At 46.3% G+C, this 22,244-nt stretch overlaps 2 protein-coding genes across 2 annotated transcripts; both read left to right on the top strand.

Annotated features, from left to right (window-relative positions):
• Positions 1–4,817: 4,817 nt before the first annotated feature.
• LOC115645247 (lymphocyte antigen 6E-like) lies at positions 4,818–10,822 on the top strand. Its single transcript, XM_030549617.1, has 3 exons — positions 4,818–4,898; positions 8,224–8,343; positions 9,789–10,822. The coding sequence occupies exons 1-3, from the start codon at positions 4,847–4,849 to the stop codon at positions 9,995–9,997; spliced, it is 381 nt and encodes a 126-aa protein (XP_030405477.1). The 5' UTR covers positions 4,818–4,846; the 3' UTR covers positions 9,998–10,822.
• A 7,896-nt stretch (positions 10,823–18,718) lies between these two features.
• On the top strand, positions 18,719–22,000 carry LOC115645246 (lymphocyte antigen 6E-like). Its single transcript, XM_030549616.1, has 3 exons — positions 18,719–18,770; positions 20,212–20,331; positions 21,801–22,000. Exons 1-3 carry the CDS (start codon positions 18,719–18,721, stop codon positions 21,998–22,000), a joined length of 372 nt encoding a protein of 123 aa, XP_030405476.1.
• Positions 22,001–22,244: the final 244 nt, after the last annotated feature.

Genomic DNA, 22,244 nt, shown 5'->3' with positions numbered 1-22,244 from the left:
TAGAGAAGTTAGATTAAAAACTACAAAATCCCCTTGCTGGACTGTTTCAGTGCAAGACGACTTTATTTCTTAGAATCCAAAGCCCTAACATGCAAGAACCGAAGACAAACAAACAAACAGAGAGAGATGAAGCAGGCTGCTCCATAAGATAGCGAGGCACTAATCTGGCCCTTTGCAAGCTGGCTGTTAGACCCAGTGCTTCCCTGCAGGGCCCCCTAGCCTACAAGCATGAGCAGGAAACCTCTTACACCTAAAGTGGTAGCTTCTCATTTTAACCCAGTGGTCAATACACCCCAACTGGAAGCTTGGGGAGCTAGGAAAAGCGGGGAAGCCGGGCTCAGGAAGGAATGTATGTGGGTGAGGGGGTCAGTGCTCAGAGCAGGTGTAAAGTCTCTGGGGACGGAGTGATGGAAGGAATCAGATGGGAGATCTCTGGGCATGGGCCGAGGGTGGAGGCAGGCAGTAGGAAGGAAGGAGGCTGGGAGGAGAGTGGCAGGAAGGAAACCAGGGTGATGGGCAGAGGGGGAGGGGAGAAAACGGTGGCAGGGCGCGGTGATGCAGGAGAAATGGTGGGGCCCAAAGCCCTCCCTCGGCCCTTAGTTCTAGAATGAGGTAGGGAAAAGGAGCAGCAGCAACAGGCTCTCCCTCTCTGACCCCTGCAAACAGCCACGGAGGGGAACAAGGGATCAACAGGGAGGGCACCTCTTTCCTCCAGAGCATGGCAGGAGCCAAAGGGACATGGAGGGCAGCCTGCAGGCCCTAGGAAGGGAAGCGGGGGGCGGCGGGGAAGAGCCATCTATGGGGCAGGAGGAAGGAGGCTAGGCTGACCAGATAGCAAGTGTCAAAAATCGGGACAGGAGGTAGGAGGTAATAGGTGCCTATGTGAGAAAAAGACCCAAAAATCGAGACTGTTCCTATAAAATCAGAACATCTGGTCACCCTAAAAGAGGCGGGGGGGGGCAGGGGCTGTGCGCTGGCTTCCCTAGGGACTGGCAGAAGCAGTGGCTGGGAATAGGAGATCCTCTCATGGGCACATCCCAACTCCAATGCAGCTCCCTTCCTGCAGCAATTAGAGGCTAGGTTACATGAAATCCTCATGTGTCAGCAGAGCTGCCGGGCTTCCACTCACCCTTTAAGTGCTGGGTGGTTCCTTTCCTCTCCTTGAATGGTGGAATTTGCCTCCCTCAGTGCTGATTGTCCTCGCTGCCCCCCACTCTCTTCTCCTCAGGTCCCTGCACTGTTTGGTTCCCACCTCTTGTACGGTTCCTCCCCACCCCAGTCTGGGCTTCATCTGATCATGTTTGAATTCATGCCCATGAAACACCTGACCAAGCCAGAGGCGAAGCAGCTACTCAGGGAGCCGAGGGCGGCTTGGATGGGCATGAAAGGCTGGAAAACCCTCCCAGAGTCCATACTGGGCTACAGCCAACCACAAGCACCAGTCTTTGGAGCATGATAGCTACTTCTCGCTTTAGACAGACGCAGATCTGGGGAGCATAAGCAGCCTCGCTGCCCAGTTCCACAGGTTCACACTCACCAATGAAAAGTAGGATTATAATTTTTCAGCGTATGTTTAATTTAAACCACTTTCTATCAGGAACTATTTTTCTCGGCGTAATGATATGAAAATAAGAATAACCATACTGGGTCACACCAAAGGTCCATCTACCCCAGTATCCTGTCTACTGACAGTGGCCAATGCCAGGTGCCCCAGAGGGAATGAACAGAACAGGGAATCATCAAGTGATCCATCCCCTGTCGCCTATTCTCAGCTTCTGGCAAACAGAGGTTAGGGACCTCATCCCTACCCATCGTGGCTAATAGCTATTGATGGACCTATCCTCCATGAACTTACCTAGTTCCTTTTTGAACCCTGTTAGTGTCTTGGCCTTCACATCATCCTCCAGCAAGGAGTTCCACAGTTGACTGTGCGTTCTGTGCAGAAATACTTCTTTTTGTTTGTTTTAAACTTGCTGCCTGTTAATTTCATTTGGTGACCCCTAGTTCTTGTGTTATGACAAGGAATAAATAACACTTCCCTATTTACTTTCTCCACACCAGGCATGATTTTATAGACCTCAATCATATCCACCCTTAGTCATCTCTTTTCCAAACGGAAAAGTCCCAATTTTATTAATCTCTCCTCATACAACAGCCATTCCATACCCCTAAACATTTTTGTTGCCCTTTTATGAACCTTTTCCAATTCCAATAAATCTTTTTTCAGATGGGGCAACCACATCTACACACAATATTCAAGCTGTACTATGGATTTATGTAGCGGGACTAGGATATTTTCTGTCTTATTATCTATCCTTTGTTAATGATGCCCAACATTCTGTTCACTTTTTTGACAGCTCTTTTGACTGCACATTGAGCAGATGTTTTCAGAGAACTATCGACAGTGACTCCAAGATCTCTCTCAGGAGTGGTAACAGTTAATTTAGACCCCATCATTTAATATGTATAGTTAGGGTTATGTTTTGCAATGTGCATTACTTTGCATTTATAAACATTGAATTTCATCTTCCATTTTCTTGCCCAGTCACCCAGCTTTGTGAGATCCTTTTGTAGCTCTTCGCAGTCTGTCTGGGACTTAACTATCTTGAGCAGTTTTGTATCATCTGCAAATTTTGCCATCTCACTGTTTACCCCCTTTTCCAGATCATTATGAGTGTGTTGAACAGCACTGAGATGATATCTTCTGATCAGCAGTAAGACACCCATGAAGGACCCTTTCTTCTGATTCTACTCACACCTCTAATAATATTGACATGGGGCTGTTTTGTAATCCCAGCAAGACAAGACAGGACATGGCATGGCATGTCAACTCGCTGCTTTCTGCCTCATGCTTGATATCACGCTGAAGCCTTGGAAGGTTTTCAGACTGACACACCCTTGTGAAGTTTGGTTGTTTAATTGTTGCCTCTGTTTGATTCAAGTTTTGTCACTTGACCCCATGGGAAAGCAGGGACGCCCGTGCTTGAGTCACACGGGGCTCCAAATTAGGAAGATTTATGTGCCTAAGAAGAGTGGGTGCTGGAAAAATAACATTGCCTGTGAATGACAGCTGACTGGACACCACAGAGTATGCAAAACCACATTCTTCTTGGTGATTGCTTCTGGGAAAATATTGACTGTGAAACCCTTAACAAACATCACATCCACCACAATCTCTCCACTGCTGAGGGGACAGCTGTACAGTCCCTGAAATCTAAGCACCAGATACCGAGCAAATCAGCCAACAAACGGAGCACCATAGTAATCCTCAATTGTGATGACTACGTTAATGAGGCCAACCTACTATAAAGAACTCAAAGACAACTCCACACCACAATTTACCCAGAAAAAGAAGTTGGTCCCATAAAAGATATTACCTCAGCCTCCTTATCTCTTTAATCACCTTTAAGTGACGAGCATATTTTCCAAGTGAGCTAATGGCTCCATGTGGAAAATCATCAGAAACATGGATATTCGGTGGGAGAGAGAAATAGGTGATGATGGAGAACAGCAAGTTAGATGGTCATCTGCAAAGGAATAGGGCATGAAAATTTGCCAGAGCATTTTTGGGCTGTACGTGCATTGGCATCTGGTGAAACTACTAGTGGGACCATGATTCCATCTCAGAAAGATAGAGCAGAAATAGAAGGGTGAAGGGACAGGGGAAAAAATTATTAGAGGCTTGTGATGACTGGCGTAAATTGGTGTGGCTTCACTGACTTTACTGGAGTTATGACAATTTACACCTACTGAGGACCTGGCCCTTGGGCGTTGCTGCTCATTGAGAAGGGGTGTATGACAGAGCGATATAAAAGAATAAGTAAGACATAGCAGGTCAGTCAAGAACTTCTATGTACCGTCTGGCATAATTGGAGCTGGTGAATATTTTGCCAATCAAAATGTGTTTTGTCTAAATTTGGTACTTTGTTTGCAAACATGTTTCATTTTTTTTGACATTTACAAACAAAAATGTATCCAGTCATTGTTCTCCAGAAGTGTTTTCATTTAATTTCAAATTGTTGGCGCTCGGTTTTGATTGGTCAGTTTAGTCATACAGCAGGATTAGGGTTTTTTAATCAAAACAATTTAGTCTTCAAAAGTTGAACTAGAAACACGTAGTGTTTGCAAACATCTGACTATGAAAGCAAGGTTTTTCATTAAAAACAAAAGTCAGCTGAAAAGTCAGAAAATGCAAAAATCAGACTGCTAGATTCCCAATGGGAAAATGCATGCTTTCAAATTGTTCACATTTCTTTTAAAAAAAAATCTGTCTTTTCAACTTAATTTCTTCACTCCTTGCATTTCCCTCGATGGCTGTGAGGATGCTGACACAACAGTGTTTTGAAGAAAATGTAACAAAATAATGAAACCCTAAAAACCCTGCATAATTAAAAACAAATTCTCATGGGCATTCCCTAGTCTGAGATTCAAACCCTTCATGTTGTAGGACAAAAACCAACCACTAACTGAAGGGATCAGGCAGAAACTTCCCATCGGGGGAGGTTATGTTTGTCTGCTACAGGCTGATTTGCACCTTCCTCTGAAGCAGTTAATACGACCGCTGTTGGACACACAGGAGGATGTTGGATACACCATTGGGCAGAGCCAGTCTGGCAGTTCTCAGGCAAAACAGGAAAATCAGGGAGTGGAAATTCCAGCTGGATTCTTAACATGACCAAACTCCCTCCCACACACCCATACCCATGAGCCTTGTGTTGTGCTCCATGTGACAACCCAAACCCTACAATTACCATCGTCATAGTAACCTAAAACAAACACCGCAGAGCTATAAAAACTGCCCTGGTGCTGGTGGTGCAGCTGCCCTTGTGCGAAGACTGTAGTGAAGATGAAGGCTTTTCTTTGCACCCTGCTGGCTGCAGTCCTGTGTGTGGAGCAAGGTGAGCTAATAATTCTTCTATGCTAGAGAAAGAACATGCAGATGAGAGAGAACCCAGTTTAGATAATAGCAGGGACACTGAGATTTTACAGTAGCGGTGGTAAAGATTCTACAGTTTATGCACTGACACTGCCTTATCTCTTGGGTGGGATCCCTCCTATATCCCAAGGTGCTCCCTCCATGCTTCCCTTGCAGGACTGAGCCATTACACAGTAACTTATAAAATTTAATAAACTAAAAAATAAATGCATGCAATGATTAAGCAGATTTATTCCAGCATCTGAAAATGAGCAATTTACACAATCAGCTGTAAGTTCTAGCTGCCTGACTAAAAGTTGGATGCTTTCAAGGGGACCATTATTCTGCACCAGCTGTTCTGATCTCATCTGCTTTTAAAAGCTAAAGCCCTGACCCTGCAAACAAGTGCACATGTGAGATGCTGTATGCGTGTGAATCAACCCATTGCAATCATCAGGACTATTTACATGCTAAGGTGACTCAACATAGTATATTTGCAGAATGGGAACCAAGACAGGGCTGAATCTGCTCAATGCCTGGATAGGAGACCTCAGGGGGAAAAGGGGCCTCTGCGACATGTTATATGTTATAGTCCGTCTGGAGCAACCTGTGAAGAAGATGCTCTAGGCTGCTCAGCCAAGAATGTTGCAATTTAAAGGAGTGTCATTGACGAAAGTGGTGTGACCTGTTTCTACAGCTGTTATCGGTGACCCGTGGGGTTACTGTAGCTGCAATTAGAGAGAAAAAACAACCTTTGTCCCTATTTTTAGCAGCTTTTTTACTTTGTACCTTTGACAGCACTTTATGGAGAGCCAAATTCACTCTTTCACTACTGGGGTCAGCCAGTTTTCCCTGTTCTGTTGTGAGTCTTTCATGTCTACGGGGAGAGAAGATGTTAAAAGGTAGCAAAATGTCATTATAAACCCACAGATTTTGATAGACTGGAATCAGGTGCAGCGATAGGACCAGAAATGAATTTTTAACTCCTTTTAAAAATGGACTCTGGGCTTGTGTTCAGAGAAAGCTGCAATGGTTTATTTGAAGGTATGAATTTCAACCGATTTATTTAAACTGCTGCAAACCCCTTTGTGGCTGCTTTCATTTTGGTATAAGAAGGGCTTACACTTCAATGTAGCTTAGGTCGATTAAGAACAGGTTTAAACTAACCTGAAATAAGCTCCTCTTAAACCAACAATAAAAGCATCCACACAGGGGTTTGCAACTGGCTTAAATAATTCAGCTTAAAACCAATTTAAGTTAAACTGGTGCAGCTTTCTCACGTACACAAGCCGCTAAGGTTCAGGTTAATGATGCCTCTTAAACTAACTACAAGATCATGTGTATTGTCTCAGATACAGTAGATGATTCTCTATGGGTCACAGAGATGTGTCACTACAAATGCCTCTACTTGCACATGGTAGCAAACATTTAGAAAATGTCTTACAATTCTTGCCCCCAGCCCTTCACCTGATAGATGAGAACGCAGAACAGGCTAAGACAACCTGTCCCTCAAGTTGCTCTCAGTCAGCTGAGGTTCTGGCCCAGAAATCAGGAGCAGTTCCAGTCTCCTGGGATACTTAGTGGAAGGCAGCCAGATGGTGTCTCTCGAATATGAATTCACTTGCAGGCAAACAGGTGGCTCTTAACCAAGCCCCAGTGTCTATTTCAGTAGATTCCCGGCCAGGCTGTGAGTTGAAAGTGTTGTTACCAGGGCTTAAATTCAGCCAGAGCTGTCTGGAGCACAACGCCAGTAAATATTTTCAAACATTGACTCCAGCCTGATGCTGTTGCGATTCTCAGCGAGAGGTCCGCAGCCCTCTGGTGGTCTGCGAGACAGTTTCAGAGGGTCAGTGGGGCCCTGTGGCTGAAGCCCGGAGTCCCAAGTTCCAGTGCACCCCACAGGGCAGAAGTCCCGAGCCCCGGCGTGCCTCGTGGAGAATGGGATGAGGGAGTGATGGGTTCTGGAAAATACTCTATGACAGCATTTCTCAAACTGGGGTTCGCGAACCCCTGGGGGCGTGCAAGGTTACTCCAGGGGCCACTTGGGCCCTGCTGATCAGCTCATCACTCTCCCTCCCTCAACCGCCTACTGCCTCCTGCAAACCGGGCAACATCTGTTCAGTGGTGTGCAGGAGGCGCTGGGAGGGAGGGGAAGGAGCGGGGTGAGAGCATGCTTGGGAGAGGGGGTGGAAAGAGGCGAGGAAAAGGAGGGACAGGGGAAGGGTGGGGATGGGAAGAGATGGGGCGGGGTGAGGGCAGGGGCTGGGGCTGAGCAGGGAGCTTGGAGGTCCCCCAAATTTTTTAAATCAACATGGGAGTCCTTGGGTTGCTACAGTTTGAGAACTGCTTCTCTATGAGAATTTAAGCCCTGGTTGTTACCCTTGCCTGATCACACACACTGCAAATGCCCTTTGGTCTCACATTAAGTCTCCCTTAATCCTTTTAATGGGATTGTTGCAAGACTGCCTTGTTCCAGACAGCCCCAGGAATATTCCTTTTATCCTCTAGTGACCCTTCTCCAAGGAACTTCCTTCAGTTTGACTCTGTAATCACACATCTAATTTTCTGGGCTTTATTAAGAGCCATTCATGTCTGTGTAATGCTTTGCAGATGCACTGCGTTATGAAATGCTAAACATCATGCTCTCACAGGAGAACAAAGCTAATTAGTTTTCCCCAAGGAAAGACAATTACTAATCAGCAAGGAGCTGGGAAATAAGGCCCTCACTGAGCTCTGCTTTCTGCAGACTTGGGAGGTCAGTCATTCCTGGCAGACAAAGAGAGATGGCTGTGGAGTGGGGGCAGAGATGGATTTGAAAAGAGGGTCAGCTGAGAGTCCTGCTCAGCATGACGCTGAGATGCAGAGTTAGATCAATGGTTTGTGTGAGGCAAGGAAATAGGTGGAGAAGGCAGCGCTGGTTGAAACATGGTAAGTAATTGCTGCATTAGGGTGACCAGACAGTAAGTGTGAAAAATTGGGACAGGGGATTGGGGGAAATAGGAGCCTATATAAGAAAAATACCCCAAAATCGGGACTGTCCCTATAAAATCAGGACATCTGGTCACCATATGCTGCATATATTTGCAAATTTTCCTTCTGGTTGAAACTGGTCCTAGAATTCTCTGACCAGACAAATTAAAACTAAAGTTTCTGTGGCATTTAATCTCAAGTAGAAAATGTTGGCTCTGTTTTGGGTCGCCCCCCACTTTTCTCTTTCCTTTTTCCAAAAATGGAAACATTTTGGACCCTCTCCTCTGAAGAGGGCGTTTCCACAAGCGGCTAAGCTGGGTTATGTGCTCCTTTTTCAGTGGCCTGCTTCTGGTGCTACACATGTAACGACGAGCCCTCCAACTGGAATTGTGTTAAAGCAACTAAGTGTGCTGACACTGACAAATACTGCCTCACAATCTATGCGTCTGGAGGGATTGGTGAGTACCTGCCATTATCTCAGCGAGGTTTTCCTAAGTCCCTGCTCGGTGACAGGTATCAGTTTATTTAGGCTGCAGGAGGTCACTCTGTCTCACCACCATGCCCATAAGTTGGGTTCTTCCCTCCTCCTGCTGAAAGGATGAATAATCATTCAGGAGTGCTGAGCATAGCACATGGAGAGCAAAGAGCTGGGCCTTAGGAAACTGCAAACGATCCAAGAGGCTAATTCCTCACTTATGTTGTCACGGAGTGTGGGGGAGTCAGGGCCCTGCACCCCCCATGTTCTGCAATTCACTGTGACTCTCAGCCAGCCAGTGACACAGAAGGTTTACTAGATGACAGGAACACAGTCCAAAACGGAGCTTGTAGGTACAGAGAACAGGACCCCCTCAGTCAGGTCCATCTTGGGGGGGGGGGGGGGGGAAGGGAGCTTAGACCTCAGCCCTGGGGCTCCCTCCATGTCCCCAGTCAGCTCCAAACTGAAACTCTCCAGCCCCTCCTCTGGCCTTTGTCTCTTTCCCAGGCCAGGAGACCACCTGATCTCTTTGTTCTCCAACACCTTCAGTTAGCACCTTTGCAGGGGAGGGGCCCAGGCCATCAGTTGCCAGGAGACAGATGTCAGCCATTATCTGTGCAGACACTATCACACCTGCCCTCTAGAGCTCTGCAACAATCACACCCCTTATCCCACCACCTAGATGATTAGGGACTGCAGAGGGGAAACTGAGGCACCCACACAGTATTCAGAGAAAACATTAAGACCATTCCACTTTGTCACATATGTGCACTCAGGGGAGGGAGCCATTTGGAGAACAGGATTTACAGGCACAATTCCCATCCCCTTATCTTGGTGCTCAAGGAAAAAGAAGTGCCTGTAGGGTGCATGCACAAAAGCCTTGAGGGATGGTGTTCCTCTAATCCTACTGGGACTTTGCCAAGGAATCCTTGCTCTCTGTACTACTACAGGTGCTGTGCCTTGTCTCAGCCACACTTCAAACCTATGGTAGTGAGACACATGACCAGTCAGTTCTACTGACCAGCTCTGCACTGCCCGGGTGTCCACACAACAAGCCTCAAACCCCTGTTCCCCCCGCATGCATAGGCTCAGTTTGAATCCTGAGAAGGAGTCTTTGCCCTGGGGATGGTCTTTCTTTTGGCTGTTCTGCAGCCATAGTCAGGGGTCTGGAGAGGATGTTCCCAGGCAGGTCTGTGGCTGCTAGCAAGAGATGGGTGATTGCTGTGCTGAGTGTCCCCAGGGCACAGAATAGCAGAGAAACACTGTCTGGGTTAAAAGTCTGAGGCAAAACTACCATTCATGCCCTCTCCATTGGCCCTCTCTGCTTAGCTACTTTAAGACCATTCTTTCCTCTACAGAGAGGGCTGCTGGAACTCTGGGGGGCTCTTTGATAACAAATCTCTTCTCTGTTTTTCTTTCCCCATTCAGGTGATAAAAAGGGGCAGCGCATCACTAAGAAATGCTCTCCGGTGTGTCCCCAAACAAACCTGAACCTTGGTGTAGCCGCCATTTCTACCTCCTGCTGTGAGCATTCCTTCTGCAACCTCAGTGGGGCCAGCAGTGTGAAAACCAGCTACCTGGTGATGGCCACGGGGATCTTGGCCAGTCTCATCTACAGCCTCAGAACAGGACTGTGATGAGACCAGGAAAAGAGGACTTGCCATCCCAAAGAACCAACTTGGGCTTTCCCAGAATGATATGAAAAGCCTTCTGTGCAAAGTTGCCATCCAGGTTAACACTGCCCTGTCTCTTCCGTGCCACCTCAGATCCCCTCAACAAGGAATTTCTCGCTAATTTTCTACGCTGTTGTTCTTTCTCAGAGGGACGGGAGCTGTACCCTGGGATAAGAGCACTGCCTTCCCTCGCCGGGGGGTTATGAGCATAAAAGCATTAAAGATATTACGCTGATGGAGGCTAGATACGCACCTAAGATTTTATCTATCTATCTATAGTTAATACCTCCTCCTCCACCTTTGTTTTAGCAGAGCCAGAGTTGCCTCCCACCTGCTTGGTGCTGGTGACCTGGGATGCTCAGCAGAATGGTGCTGCCTGGATAGATGTGCCGGCTCAGGGGAAAGTCCACATATAGCACGAAGTATTAATACTCATTCCACCCTCTGCCACAGACCCTGTGTCATTCCCCCTAGCACTGTCTCTTCTCTGCACCACTGAGAGCATAAGAGCCTTCTCCTCCGCAGCTCGCTCACCAGAGCAGGCTCTCTGAGTCTCTGAACAGACCTTTACGCCCAGGTCTGTCCCCTTACTACCCCCCTAATGTTAGCCCTGATGAGTGAATGAACGCATACTCAACTGTATTCATCTACACTCTGTTCCCATTTCTTGTTCCTGTAATTTTTCCCATTTAAGCATTTGTGGTCTTGCATTGCTTCACCCTGTGAAAGCCCATTTCGATTCATTTTGTAGGACAAATGCCAGACACAATAAAGTGTTGTTTTTTATTATTCTATTGTGGAAACGTCAGTTGTGTTAACTCTGGGATAGCTGGAGAAAACAGCCCTGCCAGCTTGGGAACAAAAAGATGGGTGAGCTAAATCTGTGCGTCACATTTAGGCTTGGAAGGATTCGATTTTTATTGAGCAATGTGGGTAACCATCCATTGCACTGTCCATACACAAACAATTTCCATTGACAGTAATAGACATTTACAGACATGCAAAGCAAGAAAAATGCTGCTTGAGAGTTAGGGCTACTTATGTTGTATATTTGGACAGGGGATGTTGACAATTTGTGCTCTAATGGTTATAAAGCTTTAATTTTTTTGAATCTCAGCATCTCCTGTCGTTAAATAATTGTTCTCTGAACCCGTCCCATTACCTGGCCCTCCCACTCATAATTCCTTGCAACTGTGAACATGTACATAGATAAAAATTGGGAAAAAATGCTTAAAAATAAACATTGATATCATCCATCAAAATGATAAAAAACAAAAATCCAAATGCTGTTTCAGCCTCATTATATTGAAACTGTTTGAATCAGCTAAACGGCAATTTGTCTCAGATTCGGTGAGCCCCGGCGTGCCAGCTGAGGTGGTATTGCATAGCTATATTTTTTAAAACTGTTTTTTCTGACCATTCAAAAGCAGTCCCATAAGGAAAACAGCCTCCCAGGCTCTTCCCGAGCCATCCAGGAAGTAGGGTGGTGAGGCCGGAAGGCGTTCAGACTCCATAGGTTTGTCTCCAGTGCATTGGGAGGTCTGATTGCAGCTTGGGTAGGCAGACCTGTGCCAGCTTGATTCTAGCTAGCTGGACTAAAAACAGCAGTGAAAATGCAGCAACACCTGAGAATGTACCCACAGGTTCTGGGCAGGCTTGTACAATTTGTGCTGATCTCTGGGATACTGCATCTTCACTGCTATTTTTAGCTCTGCTAGCTAGAGTGAATCTAATGCAGGTCTGGTTCGCCAAGTGGTAATCACACGCTCACTTGCAGCAAAGCCATGTCCTAAGAGTCACAGGTGGAAATAGGCAGGGCTGGCTTTATTAACTGTGGGGCCTGATTTGAATAGCTGGCGGCGGTCTAGGGCTTCAGCGCCACTTTGGCAGCGGGGGGGTCCTCTCCGGGTCTTCTGCTGCACCGAAGGACACCCCGCCACCGAAATGCCGCCGAAGACCCCAGAGCGGACTGCCACTGGGTGAGTGAAAAAATAAAATTAAAAAGGAGCCTAAGGCACGGGGCCCTGGAGCAGGGCCCTCTTAGATGCAGGGCCCAATTCCGGGGAATCAGGCGAATCGGCCTAAAGCCGGTCCTGGAAGTAGGAAGGATGGTTTTGTGATTGAAGCGCAGGCCTGTGAGTCTACAGATCTAGGCGCTATTCCTGGCTCTGCCACAAACTCTCTGGGTGACCTCAGACAAATCACTGAACTGCACCAACCCTCCGTTTCCCCATCTGCAAAATGGGGATATTGATACTTCCCTACCTCACAAGGGGGCAAAAAGGCATAATTCATCACTGTGCGTAAAGGGAGTTCAGAGCCTCCAGTAGAAGTTCCTGAATAAACAGAAAGAATCATTGTAAGGAGGAAAAAGGGCCTTTCCTTGCACTTGAAAGACAAGTAGTCAGGAATGTTTGAGTGCACCTTGTAGGCTGCCCTGGCTTTTCAGTGGCAATGGAATTACCCACAGGACCCATCCCTTGCAGCAGAAGTTTGCTCCAGAACTTTAAGCTTCCACTAAAAATAATTAAAATTTTAGGCTACATTGTGGTGGAGAAGGTCTTGAAAACATGAACCGACTGGATGTGAATTGATGCGGGGAGGCCTGCCTGAGCCTGACAAAAGCTGCATGCGGAGGCTGTGAGCTTCAGGGTATGGACTCAGAAAGGTAGGAATCACTGTGTCAATGTCAGAACACTGCCATCATATAAATTTCCAGTGCCTTCCATGTAGGACCCTCCATGTATATACACCATCACTGGCTTAGGTCCACCCACTGGTCCGAACCTCTTCATTTCCAGCACTGTCATTATCACCTAAATCATCTGTCTGTTTGTTTGTAAGGGGACCAAGTACCCCAAGGTGATAGTTGACTGTGATGACTATCCCATTGCAACACTGTTAACGCTTTCATTGCTGATGACTTTACCAGAAACATCCAGCTAATGTGCTTATCCACACCCCTCTCTAAGTGCCAGGTTCCCTGACAACTGCCTCCTACCTAGCTTCTTGCAGAGAGCTGACCACTCCCCTCTCACTGGGGAAACCGCCCAAGGCACTGCAGAGACATGGCCCAGCTCCTATTACAGGGCCAGGTAGGAGGCAACCGGCCCCCAATTCTATACTGCAGTGGACGGTGAACTCTCTCCTACTGCAGAGGATATATGCACACACATACCTTTCAGGCCACTTTTTTGCTTCATAAAGACGTAAACAGGGCACAGTGCTATTTTTCCTTTGTTGGCCTCTGTTAATTCCTCATGTTTCCCCAAACGCTTGTGCTCTCCTGGGGTGAGATCCTGTCCGAACTGGGGATCTGGGAGGAGTTTGTGGCTAAATTCACCCCTAACAAAGAAAATCTCTTGTGTGGATTGGGATGGGGAAGGGGGGACACAGCAAGTGGGTGGGAAATTGGGGTCTCTTGATTTCTCGAATGAGAAGCTTTTTTACTGGAAGCCTAGATTGGGTTTTTGGAGGCAGCGCGCAGGAGATGGGCTTACAGGAGTCTCTGGACCCTAATGAAGGAGGATCTGTGACCCACAAACAGAAGAAGGGGTCGAGTGCTTCCCATCATGGGTTCTACTCTTGGCGCTGCCCTTGCTGGCTCTTTGAGTTCACAAGCAGCAGCATGGGGGATGGGAGGAAGAAACCATTACAAAAAATTATAATAATTAAAAAAAAAATCCCAAAACCCAGGCCAGGAGACTTCCCCAAAAACAAGAGCAATGTGAGCAGCATGTCAACCCCAAGTGCTGGAAACTCATGAGTCAGTCCGCGAAATAATGAAAAGGTCTTAAAAATAATAATAAATGTTGGATTCTTTTTATTTATATTCTGGTTTTGAGTCTGTGGGGTTATGTTTTCAAGCTTTACTCCAGAGCCATGAGGGCTGGAAATTTCCCCGAATAACAAACAGACAAAGAAGACCTGCCCGAGCTCAGATTGTCATGTAATTGAGCATTGGCCTGCTAAACTCAGGGTTGTGAGTTCAATCCTCAAGGAGGCCATTTAGGGAACTGAGGGAAAAAATGTGTCTAGGGATTGGTCCTGCTTTGAGCAGGAGGTTGGACTAGATGACCTCCTGAGGTCCCTTCCAACTCTATGATCTATGAATCCCCTGACTCCAGGAGCTGGGGTTTTAAGCAACACATAAAATATAGCAACAAACACATGATAGCTGGTGTGTGTCAGAGGCAGGGGGAGCTTAGATGTGGCCCCCCTAGTGGTGATCAGTGAAACAGGCTCTCTTTGGAGACACTGCTGCTTTCAGCAAGAGACATCTCAGCCCTGATGCAGCTTCTAGAGCAGCAGCTCCTAAACTTTTAACTTCCCTTTGCATCAAAGCCAGTGAGTGCCGCAGCCCCACCTTGCCTGTGCACTAGAGACAACAGTCCGATGAAATCAGCGGGAGCTAGGCCCCAGAAGATCTTTGAGGATGAGGGCCAGTATTCCTACAGCGGAGTGCTTAATGAAACACCAGAGGGCCATGATATCTGCTGTTGTAACATGGTATCTGCTGTTGTGTTTCAGGGGGATGGGGGGAGATGGTTTCCATGCCCAGGCCTTTATCCAGGTGGGGAAAAACCAACCAAGGAGTGACCTGCCAACTTCCCAACTCCCTGCCCCCAGAACAGAGGCTCAAGAGGCTGGTAGCGACACAATATGGCTCAAGGAGGACAAGGGGTATTTTGTGGCAATCGGGCCTATGAATATCATCCTAATTGTGAGCTTACCTGTGAAAAGTGAGTGTAAATGCATAAAACATCACAATAAGCTCTGACAACAGGTGTGGACGGGAACAGGGGCAAGAAAACCAGGCAGAGAAACTGGATTAGGCTAAACCGAAAAGGCCACATTGAGCTAATCCAAGGAGTGTTGAAATTACGGTTGTTCAAAACAGTAAGTGGAACTGGAAATTAATGAACCAAAAGAGGTGTGTTGGATATGAGGCCTAATAGGTGGACAAAATAATGAGCGGAGGGGGGGAGAGGAACTGCTGCCCATCATGGGTCCATAAAGAAAGACTTTGGGAGGGCAGAGGGGAATATAGAAGCGCAGACAGAGACTATTGAAGCCAGCTTCACCATCATGGCTGCCACCGCCAGCATCTCCTGGGCCTTCCTCAGCCTGAGAGGAGTCCTGACCAGAACGGTCTAGAGAGAGGGGACCAGACAGCCTACAGGTGATACATCCAAAAATCCAGCTGATAAAGTTTCAGTTGATACATTTTAAACAGCTCTAGTGTCAAGGAGCACCTTGAGCAAGTGATGGGCACTTCTTTCTACTCACTGAATGTCTAAGATGAAATAGATCCATAAATAGCTTCCCCCATGCTCCAACTCCTCCCATTTTCCCTATTTAAACCCCATTTTTCTCCCTAATTAATTCCACCCTCCTGGACATACGTATCTTCCAAATATTTGTAGACGGTATCATTTCCACTCCCTTGGCTCATACACTCCCTAGTCTCTTTACCTAGCCTTGTTAGTCTTTTCAATCTTTCTTCCTTGATCAAACCCATTCCCCAATCAATTGTGTCCCTCTTTTCTGAATTCCTTCCAATGTATCTACATCGTTCTGGTGTTGAGGTGCTGAAAAGCGAAGCTAATATTAAGATCACAGAAACATATAGGAATTGCCAGATGATACCAGACCAATTTAGCAGTATATATCCTGTGTCTGCCCGAAATCCAGCTAAGAATCATTTACACACAGCAAAGCTGTCATCTCTAAATTCCCACAGCATGCAGGAGAGAAAAGTTGTCCAATGGGTATTTTAACTCCTGAGCTGTGTCAGGCAATAAGACGCTTTTGCCAAAATGACGCCTGCTCTTTCTGTAACTGACAATGGATGATGCTAACTGAATGAAATGTGAAATGCGCCATCATCAGAGTGGTGGCTGGTTGTGCAGGGCAACATATGGACTGCAGAATGGTAGTGGGTGGCGATTTGACCTTCTTTTTTTATTTCTAGCTCGGAATAGGGAGCAATAAAAGTAGAATTTAATTTGTTGTCGGTGTGGAGGCCCGAGGGCTTTGTCTTAGGTGATCTTGAATGTACCATCACTGGGTGGAGGAATCTGCATTCACTGACACTGACTGGTCCCTCCCTACCTGCAGCCCTCACCCCTCATCTCCCCAGGTCACTGTGCAGTTCGGTTCTTTTCGCTCGTGTGTTTCCTCCTCACTCCAATCTTGCAGCAAATTTGAACACGTTTGTCCCCAGGAAATGCCTGACCAAACAGGCGAAACAGCCAAGAAGGGAGCAGAAGGCGGCTTGGATTGGAATTAATTAATAGGCAGCAGGTTTAAAATAAACAAAAGGAAGCATTTTTTCACACAACATACCATCAGTCTGAAGAACTCTTTGCCAGAGGATGTTGTGAAGGTCGAGCCTATAACAGGGTTTAAAAAAGAACTAGATAAATTCATGGAGGTTAGCTCTATCAATGGCTATTAGCCAGGATGGGCAGGAATGGTGTCCCTAGCCTCTGTTTGCCAGAAGCTGGGAATGGGTGACAGGGGATGGATCACTTGATGATTACCTGTTCTGTTCATTCCCTCTAGGACACCTGGCATTGGCCACTGTCAGAAGACAGGACACTGGGCTAGATGGACCATTGGTCTGACCCAGTATGGCTGTTCTTAGGTTCTTATGGATGAGCATGAAAGGTTGGAAAACCCTCCCAAAGTCCAGCACTGGGCCACAGCCAACCACACACATCATTCTTTGGCGAATGATAGATGCTTCTCCCCTGAGACAGACGTGGGTCTGAGGAGCACAGGCAGCCTAGCTGTCCCATCCTCAAAAGCCATTGGTTCACACTCACCAACGATTATTATTTTTCAGCAAATATTTGGTTTAATTTAAATAGCTTTCCATTGGAACTATTTTTCTAGGCGTAATGATATGTTTCTGATCAGCAGGGAAATACCCAAAATAGACTTTTCTTTTAATACCCACCCCCACTAATATTGACACGGGGCTGTTTTATAATCCCAACAAAACAAGACAGGACATGGCATGCGGAGTCAGGGGACCTGCTACCTTCTGCCTCGTGCCTGATACCACCCTAAAGGCCTGGAAAGTTTCCCAACACACATACTCTTGTGAGGTTTGGTTGTTTAATTGATACCTATCCTTGCTCCCAGTTTCACAGTTGCAGCTGTTGGGAAACAAGAGATATCCATGCCTGAGTCACACAGGGCCCAAATTTGGCATTATTAATTAATGTAAGAGTGCGTGCTGGAAAAATGGCATCACTGCTAAATGACTTTGAGAGCAGCCTTCAATTACCTGAAGGGGGGTTCCAAAGAGGATGGAGCTCGGCTCTTCTCAGTGGTGGCAGATGACAGAACAAGGAGCAATGGTCTCAAGTTGCAGTGAGGAAGGTCTAGGTTGGATATTAGGAAACACTATTTCACTAGGAGGGTGGTGAAGCACTGAAATGGGTTACCTAGGGAGGTGGTGGAATCTCCATCCTTATAGGTTTTTAAGGTCTGGCTTGACAAAGCCCTGGCTGGGATGATTTAGTTGATGTTGGTCCTGCTTTGAGCAGGGGGTTGGACTAGAATTGTTCCTGAAGTCTCTTCCAACCCTGATATTCTATGATTCTATGACTCACTCACATATTCTGTAAGAGAGCTCATGGCTGTAGGTGGAAAATATTCAGAAACGTGAATATTCAGTGGGAGAGAGAAACTTGAGGTCAAGACTTAACAGAGACATTGGGAATGATGGAGAACAGCAAGTTAGACAGTCATTTGCAAAGGCATGAAAAACATTGCCAGTGTAATTTTGGGTTGTATGTGTACTGGCATTTCAACCATGGGACCATGACTCCACCTCAAAGAAGAGCTAGAGAATCAGAAGAGTGAAGGGGAAAGCAAAAAAAATCATTCGAGGCCCAAAAAGATTCAGACTTTTTAATTTAGAGAGAAGAGAGACAAGAGGGGCTATAACAGTGGTGAACATAATATTGAACTACTCATAGACTGTCAATCAAGTGCTTCCATTTACTCTGTTGTAAATATTTTCCCTCTGAAATTGTTCTTCTAAATGTTGTTTTTTATTTTCATGTTGACTGGTCAGCTTAATCACATGTCAGGATGTTTTAAAAATCAAGCCAATTGCATCTTTAAAATTACCAGTTTTGGAACTGAAAAATTTCATTGATGAAAATGAGACTATGGGACAATAACTCTTTTAGATCAGACAACATTTCAGAAAAGTTTTCTTCCCGGTGGTTTTAAACCTAATTCTCTCTTTCCTCCTGGCATTTCCCTCACTGGCTGTGTGGTGTGGATGCTATCAGCAGAAATTTTTGAAGAAAATGCCAAAAACAAAACCAACCAGTTCCCCCAAAGGCACCTTATTATACAAAGCATAAGAAAAAAACATTCTCACAGGAATTCCCTACTCTGAAACCAAATCTTTCGTGTTTTGGGGCATAAGCCAAATACTAACTGAAAGACTCAGGCAGAAACTTTCCATAGGGAGAGGTTATTTCCATAGGGAGACATCACACAGACACACACCCATCAATTTCGTGTCCTACGCTATGGCACACCTCTCACTTCCTCAAATCACCATCATCCTAGTAATGAAAAGCAAACACCAGACAGCTATAAAACCTGCCCTGGATGGAGCTGCCCTTATTGCAAAGGCTGCAAGACATAGCGAAGATGAAGGCTTTTCTTTTCGCCCTGCTGGCTGCAGTCCTGTGTGCGGAGCGAGGTGAGATGCTAATGATTCTTCTCTGCTAGACAAAGAATGTGCAGATAATGAGAGAGAACCAGCGTAGAAATGGCAGGGACACAGGGAGATTTTACAGCATCAGTGGCGAAGATGCGATAGTCAACAGTGAATTGACACTGGTGCTGTCCCCTTTGCTGTCTTTGAGCACCAGCTTGTGACTGGGCTATTTCAGAGTGGCTTCAACTAATTAGTTTCATCCCGTTCCCTTCAGAAAGCCATGCAAAGCTTTGAACTCTTGCAGATTGGGCTATGCAAAGGACCACAGTCCCATGCCCGTAACCTAGGTGTCCAGTCTACCAGCTGCATGTTATGAAGGCCTGAGGGAGAGGACAATACAGGACGAGGCCAGTTCTGGGGACCTACCTAGACATTTGACAAAGATCATTTATCCACTCTGCAATCTTGAGCCTTCTGCTAGGATGAGCGGTGCTTCCCAGAACCATTTCTTACAGAAATAACCTTCCTCAACTGTCCTGTTGCATAGGCTTTGATTCTGCCCAGTGCTGTTCATGCTGCTTCCTATCCAGCAAAGCTCGTAATCACATTCTTAGCTGTAAGCATGTGAATACTCTCATTGAAGTCAATAGGATTACTCCCATGTAGAAAGTTCAGCAGGTCTAAAGTGTTTTGCTGGCTGCGGACTGGCGTGCTCAGCATTGTGCTGGGTTGAGCCCTTAGGCAAGAGTTTAATAAATGTGATCAAATACAAAATAAATGTGTACAATGATATAGCAGATATTTGCTAGAGGATCTAACAATACGCAATCAGAGCAAGAAGTTCTAGCTGAAAGGCCAGCGGCTGGATCCTTTCAAGGAGATAGTTGTTCTGCTGCAAGGATTCCTGATCTCATGCTTTTCAAAACTACCTCCCTGACCTTGTAAACAATTGCACAGGTGAGTCATTGTCTGCATATGAGTAATCCTATTGAACTGATTGGGACTATTGAACCTTACATGTGTAAGGTTAGACAAAGTATTTGCAGTACTGGAGCCAAGGTAGGTCTGAGTTTGCTCAGTGCATGGTGGGGAGCCCGTCAGAGAGAAAACCTATGTGTGCTGTCTATTTGTCTTTTGTTCCCTGTCTGGAGCCGTCTACGAAGGAGAAGCTCTGGCTATTAACCAATGCGCATTACTGGGCAATTGTTATGTACAGGGACATCACCAATCACTGTCTGAAATGTTTCTACTGCTGTTAGATGTAACAATTGTGGTTAATTAATTAATATTATTAATATGCCTGAGATCAGAAAAAAAGCATCTGTCCCTATTTTTCCAGCTTGTTCAGCTCCATACATTTGATAGCACTTTATGTGGTGCCAGTGTCACTATTTCCGTAGGAGGATCAGCCAATTTTCTCAGCACTCTTCCAAAGAAGAGTTTTCCGCAAGGGTCTGAACTGTGTTGCATCTTCCTTTTGCAGTTTCCTCCCTGAAATGCTTCACTTGCAATGATGAACCCTCCAACTGGAATTGTATTAAAATAACGGACTGTGCAGAGAACGACAAATACTGTCTAACAACCTACACAAAGACAGGGCTTGGTGAGTGCCTGCAATATCTCAGTAAGGTTTGTCTAAGGTTCCGATCACCATGATGTCTGGGTATCCCTTTATTGATCATGCAATAGGTCCTCTGTCTCACCCCCATGCCAGGAAGCTGGATTCTTTCTTCCCTCTCCTGGGAGGATGAATAATTACTCAGGAGTAGTGAGCATAGCATGTGGAGAGCAAACTACACAGCAGTAGGACACTTCAAATGACCTGTATCCCTTCTCACCAGGGATAGATCCTCACTCCTCAGTAATCACACTCCGGGGAGGGACCTATTTGGAGAAATAGAATTTACATGCAAAATCCCATTGCCTGATCTTGATGCTCAAAAATATATCTGTGTTGTGTTGTGCATGCACAAAAGGATTGAGAACCCTAGGGAACGTGGCCCTATAAGAATCCTAATGTTAGGCTGGCAGGGAATCCTTACTCTCTCCTACTGCTGTAGGTGCTGGGCAGCGACCCAGGTTACTAGTGGGAGTGAGATGCATAGCTGTGAGCCATATTGATAATATCTGCACTGCACGGGTGTCCACAAAAGCTTCAAACTCCCCAATCCCTCGTCCCCCCACATTCCAGGGGCTCCGTTTGAATCCTGGGAAGATCTCTCCTTTGGCTGTTCCAAAGCCATGGTCAGGAATCTGGAGAGGATTATAGAATCCAAGGCCAGAAGGGACCATTGGGGTCACCTAGTCTGACCTCCTGTATAGCACAGGCTAGAAAACTGCCCCAGAACAATTCCTAGAGCAGACTGAAAAATTGCCCATGATGGAGACTCCACCATGACCCCTGCTAAATTCTTCCAATGGTTAACGACCGTCTGTGTTAAAAATGTACACCTTCTTTCCAGTCAGAATTTGTCTAGATTCGCTTTCAGCCACTGGATGATATTAGATCTTTCTCTGCTAGATGGAAGAGCCCATTATCAAATATTTGTCCCTTGTGTACGTTCTTATAGACTTTGATCAAAAGTCATCCCTTAACCGTCTCTTTGCTAAGCTACATAGAATCAGAGAATATCAGGGTTGGAAGGGACCTCAGGAGGTCATCTAGTCCAACCCCCTGCTCAAAGCAAGACCAATCCCCAACTAAATCAAATACCTAATTTGTGCCTCTTGAGTCCATCACAATAATGATTAAAGGAATTAGAAAACTTATGTAAACATTCCCATACTGCTGCATACTGGTCTGTAACTGCTATCAAGAGACCGGTGCTGTGACATGATTGCTGCGCTGATAGCAACAATGAGTGTTAGGTCGGGCACTGCCTAGCAGATGGACTGGTTGGGTTAAAAGCCTGAGGCAAATCAACCAATCCTAACTTCTGAGAAATGTCCTTCCCATTGCCCTTTGTTGCTTAGCTGCTTTAGTACCATTATCTCCTTGATAAGCAGAGTTGCTGGAAGTCTGGGGGACTCCTGAATAAGGATTCTTCGCTCTGTTTTTCTTTCCCCCTTAAGGTGAGAAAGCTGAGTACCGCATCACCAAGAAATGCTCTGCCGAGTGTCCTCAGACAAACTGGAATGTTGGTATAGCAGCTGCTTCTACCTCTTGCTGTCAGCATTCCTTGTGCAATATCAGCGGGGCCAGCAGCGTGAAATCCAGCTACGCAGTGATGGCCACGGGGATCTTGGCCAGTCTCATCTATGTCCTCAGATAGGGACTGTGATGGGGCCAGGAAAAGGAGGCCGTGATGCCCCAAAGAACCAGCTCGAGCTTCTCCAGTGAGACACCAAACATCCTCTGTGCAAAAGGTTTCACCTGGGTTAACACAGCCCTGTGCCCGGTAAGGCGACGTCTACCCTAAAGCTAGGGGTGTGAAGCCCAGCTCACACAGATGTCCTCGTGCTCCAGCTCTCACTGAAGGAGCATGCTAAAAACACTAGTGTAGCCATGGTAACATG

This window comes from Gopherus evgoodei, chromosome 2 (assembly GCF_007399415.2).
Source record: "Gopherus evgoodei ecotype Sinaloan lineage chromosome 2, rGopEvg1_v1.p, whole genome shotgun sequence".
Classification (NCBI taxonomy): domain Eukaryota; kingdom Metazoa; phylum Chordata; order Testudines; family Testudinidae; genus Gopherus; species Gopherus evgoodei.
Note: the sequence above shows the minus strand (reverse complement) of the source record. Positions and strands in the feature narration are given on the sequence as shown.